General features: G+C 44.3%; 1 protein-coding gene across 5 annotated transcripts in view; it reads left to right on the forward strand.

Moving 5' to 3' along the window:
* Positions 1-6,966, forward strand: part of LOC127007117 (cardioacceleratory peptide receptor-like) — a 225,639-nt gene extending 218,673 nt beyond the window's left edge. For 4 of the 5 annotated variants that reach the window (XM_050877743.1, XM_050877741.1, XM_050877744.1 and 1 more), the window contains one exon: positions 941-6,966. In XM_050877743.1, the coding sequence (XP_050733700.1) occupies positions 941-972 (32 nt within the window). In that variant the 3' untranslated portion in view covers positions 973-6,966. The remainder of the gene's footprint in view (positions 1-940) is intronic. The other variant, XM_050877747.1, reaches the window with a different exon arrangement.
* Positions 6,967-12,091: the final 5,125 nt, after the last annotated feature.

The raw sequence follows: 12,091 nt of genomic DNA on the forward strand, positions 1-12,091 counted from the left end.
TAAATAAAAAATCACTGTTCCAACACGCTAGAATTTTAACTGCATTGACAAACCAACTTTGCATACGGACCATAAATCTTTTCTTTTTTTTACGCCCTTGCACTGTCTCCTCTGCTGTAAAAAAAAAAATGTGAACAATACAGCGGACAAAAATAACTATGGCAATGTCAAAAGTACATGTTTTCTCTATCCCTCAAGATGAACCAATCAGTTACTTCCTTCGGTGCACAAATAAGGAAAAATTTCCGCACTTTGAATTCCCTAAATGCATTGCTATCCCAAGCGTGCTATAAAATCGAGCTGTAAAAGTGAAAAGCCCGCGAAAAACAAATATGGTCAACTCAAAAGTATATCCTTTCTCTAACCCTCGAAATGAACCAGTCAGTTACCTCCGGCTTACCAATCGAACTGTATAAAGAGTTACGGCAGCAGGGAAAGAGAGGCAGCGGAAAGGCGTGATTCTGGCCTGGAAACTCTTGCTTGGAGGCGCGAATCTCGACATCTGCCCGGAATAGCACGTTGGGTTTTTGGTGCTGCGGCCGCCACCGAATTTGCTTTCCCAGCGAGACGTCTCTCGGGGTCACAAGAAGCCTCACAAAACCCTTGGTACACACACACACACACACACACACACACACACACACACACACACACACACACACACACACACACACACACACACACACACACACACAACCCGCAGGATGGATAAATATATGCAGACAGGTTTTTATACATACATGATTTTTTTTGCCTTATGTATACTAACGCTGTTTTTTTCTTTCGTTCCTACCTTCCTGTATCCTTTTCTTCACTCATCCTCTATGCTCCTTTTCTGCTACATGTTTTCCTGTCCTTTGTCTCTGTCTATCTATCCATCAATCTATCTTTCTATCTATTGATCTCTCGTTCTCGCTCCCCCACTACCCATCCTCACCAGGTACCATCCAGTCCGTCACGGCGGCGAGCTGAACAAGGCTGCGGTGGCTCCTCGCACGAAGACCACAAACCAAGATGGTCACCTGACGACGGAGCTGTTTACTTACTCCAACCCGCGGCGCCAACAACCCCTCGTGCGTGGCTCCGTCGTGTAGAGCGGCGAGCGTCTGAGGAGAGGCGAAAAAGAATGGAGTTGCTGGTTTGTTGCGTGTGCGTGAAGGCAGAAAGGGACTCGAGTCTTGGCCCGGCCGTCCGTCTCCTGTCTCCCGTAATCTGTGACTCGGGACTTGGAGAGAGGGTGTGTGGCTGTCGCGTGTGCCGAAAGAGGAACAAACAGAGAAAGAGAAAAAAGAAAGTGAGAGAATGCGTGGGGGTATCGGTGTGTGCGTGTGGTCGACGTGGAAGCTACATCTGTTCCTCTCCTGCACGAGTCACAAGTGTATCGTCGTCGTCGTCGTCGTCTAGCTGTTGTATAAGGCGGGGCTCCTACTATCCCGTTTTGACGGTGGCCGTCGACGATAATGACGTCACGAACCTCCCCGAATGAGCGCCGATAGTGGTAACCGGGCACCGTTTTGGCCTCCGTTGACCCCCGACATCAAACAGCGAGAGATAAATGAAGTTAACTTTTTGTACAGCGACGGCGGCGGTGGTGACCGTGCATGTGATGTTCAATATTCTAGATATCATGAAAATATAAAATTAAAGTACCTGGACACAAAATAATAGATAGCGAAGTTTCAGTATAATAGTAATATAAATATATTTGCATCATGCACGTCTATTTCGTGTGGTGATAAATAATCCTCGTTGAAAACTGGAAGTGTGGCAACAACGCACGACACTGTCTGTGTGAAATTCAAAGACATGGTTATGAACAGAAATTCATGGAAGGAGATAGCCATGCAGTTAAACATGAATGATATGTTTAATGTTCGTGTTATGGATGAAACTGAAGGACAGCCATTATTCACTATAGTATGTATACATATGCTTAATCAAGTGGAGGCAGAGAGTGCAAGCTCTCTGCCGTCCATGCTGTCCATGCTTTGTTTGTCATCAAATGGCGTGACGCGTCCATCTCCTCCGCGCCGAGCGGCCGCCGTTTTTGTGACGTCATTATCGTCGGCGGCCATCGTCAAAAGGGGATAGTGGGAACCCCGCCTAAGTGTGGTCGTACAGGAATGAAGGACTTGCCTGTCGCCACCACCTCTCTGTTAGTCGTACCTGTCATCCACCCCTCACCGAGTCTCCCACAATCCACCTCAGTACCACCTGCCCCCATCTGCACCCTCATCACCACCCCTCCGCCACCTACAATGTCTCGGCGGTCACCCCAAGTCCGCCGGGGTTGTGGTCTCGTGGTTCTGTTCTAGTCGTCCTCTGACCCACAAACTATAAAAGCGAGCCGGCGCGACGAGTTTGCAGTCACCCTCTTCGTTTTCGCTTTCCGTTTTCGAAAGAGTGTGATTTCAAAAATGAAGGTCATTGATAACTTTTTTGTTCCTGGTATTTTGTTACTCGTGATTTGAAAGGAAGGTTAATTGGTTTCATATGAGCAAACAATAAAGTCAGGTTAATGAGATGTTTCCAGGTATTGTGTAGGAAACGAGGTCAGGTTTATAAGTGCGTGGTCTTGCGAGGTCAGAGATATGTCAGGTAATTATTGTTTTAGTATGTAAGAATATATACATGATCTGTCATTGCTGTCTCCACCACCACCACCACTACCATCACCACTGACAACATACACCACCACTATCGCCTTCCCATACATCTAGACACACACACACACACACACACACACACACACACACACACACACACACACACACACACACACACACACACACACACACACACACACACAACCACACATACACACACACATAGCATTCCCATTAAATCCTATATGTGTCTTCAGACGTTGAATACACAAGGAAGGTATACAGGAGGACGAGAGACGTAATGAAACCAGAGGAGGAGGAGGAGGAAGTAGGTGTCAGTGTTCCGTGTTAAGGTGTTGTCACAGTGTAAAGTGTGTGTGTGCACAGTATTCACCGCGAGGGAATCCAACCTGTGTCCTTGATTGGGTGCTCGACGGCTTCAGCTGCAGCGCCAGTGAGAGGGAGAAGCGGCGCCTGAAGGACTTTTGCATGTCAGCCTTGTGGAAAGCCAATATCCCTGAGTGTTCTTGTGCCTGTATTGGCGGAGGCAAAGGAAAAAAAAAGGCAAGGACAGGAAGAATGAAGGAAGGACGTAAGCAACTAAGGACCCGCGCCGAAGGAAGTCCTGGGTGATGTCTCAAGAGGCTTCTTACGAGTCCGAGGAAACAATAACACTGGGTTACAAAAAAAAATTGTAAGCTGTCTAAGTTTTTTCAACTGATTTAGGACAAATTTGCACCACTGAATCCGAAAATGACACCCGTTTAGCTCGATCAGGTAAGGTTTTTGTACTAACTCAATTTTTTTTTAAATCCGATCTTATAACTAAATAGGTTACATTTTTGTGACATTTTCGGTTGATTATTGTTAATATTTCTCATCCAAAATAGGTTTTTTAGATAAAAAAAAGTCGTTTTCTAACACAATTCATTAATTAAATGCTACAAAAATTGATAAGTGTACATTGAATAGTAGACACTGATAAAGGTAAGTACAAGTAAATTGGATATTAGGTCATCATTGTTCATAATTCAGGTCATGAACTTCTGTTTCTTCGAACTCCTAGAATGCTCAGCGGTAGGGATGTCTCTCTTAAGAGTCCAACAGTAATCAGCCACCATGACTGCATCCCAGGTGGGAAGAGTATCCTGTCTCTGTCCACCAGAGGGTTGTTTATGACGTTCCATGCTCTGCAAGGCACCAACTCCTCCCGTGTAGGCGAGTCCTTCTTCGTGTAATGCTGAGCTTTGTCCCTACCCAGGCCTGGGTCCCTGCTATCCCACAGGCACAGAAAGCACGGGTACTTGGTGAACCCGGACTGTTGTCCCAACAAAATACAAAAAATACCAGTAAGTAAAAAATTGGTGCATGTAAACTCTTCAGTATTCGTTTATTTAAAGAAATAAGAAAGAATACCCGTACGTGTAAAAAAACATCATGTGGCGATAGATAAAAAAAAAATGACCTGATTGAGCAAAACCAATGTGATATTTGGATTCAGTACATCAAAATTGTCCTAAATCACCTAAAAAAACTTAGACGATAAATTTGTTGTTGGCCAGTGTAATAATAATAATAACAATAATAATAATAAATGAATGCTTGGCAGCCTTTAGGCTGAAATCTACAAAATGCAAATGAAATATGGAGGAATACAATACAATGAGTAGTGAGGAGGTGTGGAAGGGGGAGGGGGAGGGGGAGTGTAGTGTAGTGTGTCGAGGTGATAGGCGGACCTACTCGTAAGCTCCCCCAGGGTGGTGCGAATCTTAGTGTGTGTGTGTGTGTGTGGTCATGTAACCGTGAAGGTGAGTGAAACCGTGAAGGTGTCACTCACCTTCACGATAGCCGGGATCGACGAGAGCAGTGGAAGTTTATATGGTTTCTTGGTTTTTTAGAATGACATCTAGGAAACTGATGAGATAGTGTGTAGTGGAAGAGGCTCTTACGTTGCCGAACTGCATGGGATCAATTTTGTAATGAATAATGTCGTATGCCCAGCTAAACACAAAGTCTTCACACACCAGGCTGGGGATTGGTGTGATAGCTATGGGTCTTAGTTCATTGAGTGAGGTGGGGTTATTGACTTTGGGGAAGGGAATAAATATTGAAGTTTTCAAGTCTGAGGCATTTACTCTGAGTATTGGAGGAATTGATAATGGAAGTGAAGGGGGTGGCTAGTTCATAAGAGACCTCCTCATAAAGTTTGATGGGTAAGTCCAAAGGAGTGGTAGACCTTTTGAGTTTAAGGGTTCTTAGCCTCTTGACAACCTGAAACTGCTCGCTAATGGGAGGAAGGGACGGGGAAGAAAGGAAGATACGGTCAAGGGGTGAGGAGGCTTTGGCACACAGTTAATCAGTTCGGCTGCCTCCAGGGGGGAGGTGGAGGAGAGGAGAAAGGGGAAAGCCGACGACGGTTTGCCCAGGCCACACAGGTGACGAATCTTGGAAAACCATCTGCTGGTGTTGGTGTTCTCCAGATGTTGTGACTTGTTGGGGTAGTATATACTCCTTCGCCACTATAATTTTCCTAATAACTCTGTTTCGAAGGTCCCTGTACCTGGCTTGGTCCTTGTGGAAGGCGCGGTCTCTTTGCTGCATCAGGGTAATCCTCGGGGTCACTCAAGGAAGGTCTGTTGGGTGGGTTAGTAGTGTCTTGGTGGGGAAGAAGTGGTGATAGGCTGAGTGACGGTGGCGAGGTAATTGTTCCACTTCTCCGTGACGTCGTGTACGGTCAGGACCTCGACCCAAGGCTAACCCACCAGCCACTGCCTACACTGCCTTATCTTAGAGTCATGTTTCGGGCGTCCATCAGAGAGATATGTGATTGCTTCAGCCCATGGAGGAGAAGGGACTGAGGGGGGACCAGTCCGTCAGGTCCGTGTGAATAAGATCCAGCGTGTTCCTTTCGTGACTGGGAAAGTCAACAACTTGTGTGAGGCACAGGCGACTTGTAGCGTCAGTAATGTCTAGTTCGTTAAAGTTCCCACACAACACGAACTTAGCACTGGGGTACCTGACATGCATAGCGTCCACTGTAGTGACGAGGTGGTTCACGAACACTGAGCCGGAGGGAGAGCGGGGTGGGTTGTACACTACACATAGTTTCACCTGGCGGGGATGGTCTTGATCCACATTGCCTCCACCTAATTGGGGACGTCCACATCGACCACTGAGGGGCTAAAAGCGTCTCGACACAACACTAACACTCCACCTCCTCTCCTCTCCTCCATGAAGAGGGAAAACACCGTCTGTACCCGTCCACCTGGCACATCTCTGGGTTTCAGTGACGCCACTATGCCCGGATTGATGGTTTTCACTTCATCCAGTTTGTTGTTCAGGGAGGTGACGTTTGACATCAGCACCGAGAGGAGGTTATACCACACGCGCGGCACTTCATAGTCACCTGTTGTGTGTGTGCTTCCCCCCCCTCTCTCTCTCTCTCTCTCTCTCTCTCTCTCTCTCTCTCTCTCTCTCTCTCTCTCTCTCTCTCTCTCTCTCTCTCTCTCTCTCTCTCTCTCTCTCTCTCTCTACCCCCCCATGTCTAGTTACTTAATCATATAAAGACTTAATTACTTTTACGAATGTCGGGCGAAAAGATGAAAATTTGTATATAGTGTTGAGCGTTGTGATTTATGTACAAGACGTGGAATGTTTAATAATGATAATAATGATGATAATAAATGTTCAGCGTTGATAGCGGCAGGGATGAAAAAAAAAATAAAGTCAACAAAGAGAAGGGCGATGAAGCAGCAAAGCACCTTTTATCATTATCATTATTATAAGTAGTAGTTGTATCATCGTCATCATCATCACCAAGCAACCTATCTACGTTTCCTCCCTTCAGCAAACCATCAAACAGACAGCACGGCGCACTCCACACCACCACAAAGAAAACGTATACTATTGATATCGTTGTTTTATATATGTGGTCCGTCCACTTCACACACACTCATCCTCATTGAACTCTCCTTACACCCTCAAACTCCACCTTCCCTCCTCCTCCTCCCTCCCTCCCTCCACTATACCTCTCCCCTATCCCTCCCTACCCCCATTCTCTTTGCCAGGCTAAAATCAGGGTCATCTATCAGTCTAGCTCTATCATCCTTTCGTCTCATCTTGATATGTCTGTATCCTTTATTAGCTGTTTTGAACCTCTTCCATTTGGTGTACTGACGTGTGTGTGTGTGTGTTAACTGTTGCTCTCTATCTTCCTCTCTTCGTTCATTCATCATACAATTACTCATCTGATGTTTTCTTTTTTTATTCTCTCTCTCTCTCTCTCTCTCTCTCTCTCTCTCTCTCTCTCTCTCTCTCTCTCTCTCTCTCTCTCTCTCTCTCTCTCTCTCTCTCTCTCTCTCTCTCTCTCTCTCTCTCTCTCTCTCTCTCTCTCTCTCTCTCTCTCTCTCTCTCCGTATAAACCCTTCATATATACAAATTATACTTCCTACCTAGCATGTAAAAAAAATATTAGGCATTTTACTCTATAATAACATCTAGACCAAAAAATAAGTATAAATGAAAGAAAATTTCCCGTCAAAGAAAAAAAAACGTATAACACAAATAACTTATATACTCAAAGTCTATTTTTTGTAATGTATGTATGCCTGAAATCCTCCTCCTGTGTATGTATTTAATATTTATACATGTAGTGTACTTATACTCGTCACGAATTATGTGTATGCCTGAGCGTGTAGGTAGCGCCAGGTTCTGTATACATATACGTACATGGTGTGTGTGTTTGTGTGTGTGTGTGTGTGTGTGTGTGTGTGTGTGTGTGTGTGTGTGTGTGTGTGTGTGTGTGTGTGTGTGTTACGTGTCCCTTCCCAATCCCCTTCAAAGAAAAAAAAATAAAACGGCAACGTTCCCATGTCTTTATTTTCCTTTCTCATCAAGACTAGTAGAACAGATTTGAGACTTACTCTTACATTGACTCGACGCTCTTCATTTGTCTTTGTTTCATTTTGTGGAATATGAAAAAAGATAAACATATTCGTATCTATTTTGTATTTTGTTAACCCAAAGCAGAGACGAACAGTATCATACGGACCAGTCAAAACGATTTAAGCTTACCACCTTTGACAATCGTTACTCATTTGTTTCTTTACAGATCGTAGAGCTGTAGACTCCTGAAGCCTTTCACTCTGGCTGCATCTCCAGATTGAGCAACAAATAAAAGACTTGATATGTATAAATATATATATATATATATATATATATATATATATATATATATATATATATATATATATATATATATATATATATATATAGATTTTTTTTTTTTTTTTTTACGTCTTAGCTTATTGCGCCGGTAGGCTTCTTCCCGGTGGATCCTGATGGTCGGTCCAAGGCTTCTTCCCGGTGGGGCCTGGTAGTCGGCCCAGCCCGTTCTGGCGCAGGCGAGTGTTTATAGTGGCGCCATCTTGCATTGGCTCATGCTGCCCTCCCGGAGTTCATCTTTAATCCTAGAATCTAGAGTCCGGTTTAATAGGTGGTCTTCTGGACAGCCTGTGGGTAGTTTTAAGCCACTCGACCTAAAACACCAAGGTAATACGAAATATATATAAACACTACAATCTTCTAATACACTTTCTATACGTAAAAAGTTTTCCAGACGATTCTCATAGTACGTTTTATTAGAGTTCTCGCGTCTATACCTTCCCATCAGTATAAGGGACTCAGTCAGGCTTGGAGTGTAACGGCGGGCGAGTGTTGGTGTCAATCGTCAGAGGCAAAAAGTGGCAGACGTGTGAAGGGAACGAATCGAAGAAGCGGCGAAGTGCAATGAACAAGAAGCAGCAGCAGCAACAGGTGATCAGACGCATACATTAGGCAAGGTGATATATTACTTGGAGTTCGTATAATAACATGAAAGTGTGTGTGACTTGGAATTCGAACCACCTCTCTCTCTCTCTCTCTCTCTCTCTCTCTCTCTCTCTCTCTCTCTCTCTCTCTCTCTCTCTCTCTCTCTCTCTCTCTCTCTCATTAGCAAACTTCAGGAAAAGAACAATTAGTCTAAAGTTATAAAGGAAAGTACTGACTGCCTCGTGTCACTCGTTTGGGGTTCGTTCAGTGGGAGTCGCTGCTTTTGAGACGCTTCGAAACACTGCCAGAGAGAAGTGATTTGGCTGGCAGAGGAAAATTCGTAACAATGTCAAAGTAGAAGTGATTATCCTCCCTCCTTCACCCTCTCCCCCCTCCCTTCCCCGCCTCGTTATGTACTGTAGTCGATTAGGGATTGAGAGTTCCACTTACTTCAGTGTCAGAAGGGATTTTCTCAATTAGGAACGATCAAACGCTCATCAAGTAAACAAGCCGTAAAAAATATCTATTGTGTCAGGTTGTTATTTTATCTAAACTTTGCTGTTGGAAGGTAGATCAGAGAGAGAGAGAGAGAGAGAGAGAGAGAGAGAGAGGCTTCACTACCAGAGGATTAAGAAGAGCTGACGTTTTCCCGGACCAAGTTATCCTTCAGCAAAGTACGTTAAGAGGTTTTCAGGTAAAAGGAAGGATTTGTGCTCTACCTTAAGCCAGTAAGAAATGGAGGTTAAGAGAATACACTGACGTCCTCACAGGCTTATAACCAGCGTAAAAACATCCCTGAACATTATTTGCACAGTGCTTTACATTTGTTTGCTAATTTTGTCGTGCATGTTGTAACTACATTAAAATCTTTCTTTACTGTTAATTCATGCAAAACAAAATAATACCTTGAATTAATCCCCGTTACCCCCGCTAGTGGTTCTTTGTGCAGCTGAAGAAAGGAGAAGGTAATTGTTGTCCCTTTCTTCATGCATTCAACAATAGCATGATATAATTTACTAAAACTGGGCCATTAGTGCTTCTATGCTTCACTACTTCTCTTCCTACTTCTTAATCCTTCACCCTTTCTCCCCTCTTCCCACACTCTCCTTACTTCCCATTTACTTTACTCACTCAACCTCTCTTGTTTACTCATAATCATCATCTTCCTCCACGTCATCATCTTCCTCTTCGTTCTCATCTTCCTCTTCGTCCTCTTCTTCCTCCTCCTTACCCTCATTCTCTCCATCCATCTTATCCCCATCCTCACTACCTCTTCCTCCTCATCCTCATCATCCTCTTCCTCCTCCTCCTTAACCTCATTCTCCCCATCTTTCTAATCCCCATCCTCACTACATCTTCTCATCATCATCATCATCATCTTCATCCTCTTCCTCCTCCTCCTCCTCCTGCCTCACTCCCTTCCTGCCTCTCTCACTCCCTCCCCCCCCTCAAAGCGTGACGGGCTGTAACGCAAACATAAACAACCGAGATGGGCGCGGCGTCAGCACGGAAAAGTCGCCTTCGGGTCCAGAAAAAGTGTATCTGCTTACGATGGACGAGGAGGAGGAGGATAAGGAAGAGAAGGAGGAGGAGGAAGAGGATTACAAGGATTATGGAAAGATTGAGAACGAAGAGATGAGAAAGTAAATAGAATGGGCACAGGAAGATAATGAATATAAAAGGAGAATGGGAAGTAACGAGGAGACGGAAAGGAAGCAAAGATGAACGAGAAAGGAAAGGAGGAAGAAGAACAAGAGAAGTTTGAAGAGAGCAAGTAGGAGAAAATTAACGAACTTGGGTAAAGGGAAGGGAGGAGGAGGAGGAAGAGGAAGAGGAGGAGGGGACGGAAGAAAAAGGGGGAGAAGGAAGAGGAGAGGGAGAGGGGGAGGAGGCAGAAATACGGTACTGATACATTGCTTTCTCTCTCTCTCTCTCTCTCTCTCTCTCTCTCTCTCTCTCTCTCTCTCTCTCTCTCTCTCTCTCTCACGTCTTTTCTCCTTATACCATCCTTCCTTCCTTCCTTCCTTCCTTCCTTCCTCTCCTACTTTTACTTCTTCCCAACCTTCCCTTCCTTCACAACTCTCCTATTCTTTCCTCTATCCACGTCTTTCCTCCCTCCCCTCCCTTCCATTCCTCTCCCCTCCCCCTCCCTCCCATTCTCTCTCGCGCTTCCTGACACAGAATCATGACCAACATCAGCGTGAGGCAAAGATTCTTCCTCTACATTGCTCTTACTGTGTTCGGGGAGGAAGAGGAAGAGGAGGGAAGAAGGGGCGGCGGGAGGAAATGAGAAGCGAGAGGAGAGAAAAAGAGAGAATAATGTGCGGATTGAAAAAGGAAGGAAAGACCAGGTGCTGCGGGCTATATATATGAGAGAGAGAGAGAGAGAGAGAGAGAGAGAGAGAGAGAGAGAGAGAGAGAGAGGCACATCAGTCATATCTTGCACCACTGACACGACTTTTTCTTCCGCTTCCTCGTCGCTTTCTTATTTCTTCCTCCTCCTCCTCCTCCTCCTCTCTTTCTCTTGTTATTCTTCTTCCCTTTTCTGTTTCGTCATTATCTTCATTGTCGCTGTCATCGTAACTATTCACCTCTTCCTGCTTCTTTTCTTGCCTCCTCCTCTTCCTCCTCCTCCTCCTCCGTCTCCTCCACTTCCTCCGCTTCCTTTTCCTAATATATCTCTTCTTCCTCTTTCTCCTAGTGAATGAAGTAAAGACAAAAACATATGGACAAGGAGAGAGAGAGAGAGAGAGAGAGAGAGAGAGAGAGAGAGAGAGAGAGAGAGAGAGAGAGAGAGAGAGAGAGAGAGAGAGTCGTATGCAAAACCTCGCCTACAGTAAATTATGGAAAACCTAAAATATCCTAACCAATAGAACACGCCTACTTGTAACAACGATACCTCAAAATGATTCGCTATGTATCATTATTTATCGCACACAAGGATAGGTGCAATATTTTTTTTCTTTTGATATAACCGTAAAAACAAAGGAATCTCACCGGCTTATAGTACACAAACGATTACAATATGTTTCTTCTCATATATATATATTACTTTTATTACTAAGTCTAACGTCATCCTCGGTTTTTGACGTATTGCAGCCTTGACACGTCGCGTACAGGATTATACGAGCTGTACATGTTTGGTTTCAACTTTACTGTGTGTGGTGGCGTTTCTCTTTCACCATATCTCACTCTCACACTCGATATTTTACTCGTCCAAATCTCGTCAATCCGGCTTTTTTTTTTTTTTTTTACAATGGAGACAGCTCAAGGGCACAAAAAAAAGGAAACAATAATTTTAAAAAGCCCGCTACTCGCTGCTCCTAAAAAGAATCCAAAGAGGTGGCCGAAAGAAGGGTCAATTTCGAGAGAGGTGTCCTGATACCCTCCTCTTGAAAGAATCTTGAATCTAACTGTTTTATATTCCAGAAGTTTTCCGTCTGGGTAATATCTTTTGTTACCTTTTGGATTGCTATTCTCTTATGTTTAGTTGATGACGGCTTACGAGAGTTAATCAGAATTCGTAGCAACAAGTTAAAGAGAAAAGTCAAGCCGGTAAAAGCTATCATCAGTTCTCGTCTTCTCCCTTATTCCTCTTTTGTAAGTATTGTTGGTTTCCTCCTTTTTTCTTTTGCCTCCTCATCTCTCTTTTTTCCTTCCTTCTTCTCCTGTTCTAG

Source organism: Eriocheir sinensis, chromosome 34 (genome assembly GCF_024679095.1).
Source record: "Eriocheir sinensis breed Jianghai 21 chromosome 34, ASM2467909v1, whole genome shotgun sequence".
NCBI classification, from domain to species: Eukaryota; Metazoa; Arthropoda; class Malacostraca; order Decapoda; family Varunidae; genus Eriocheir; species Eriocheir sinensis.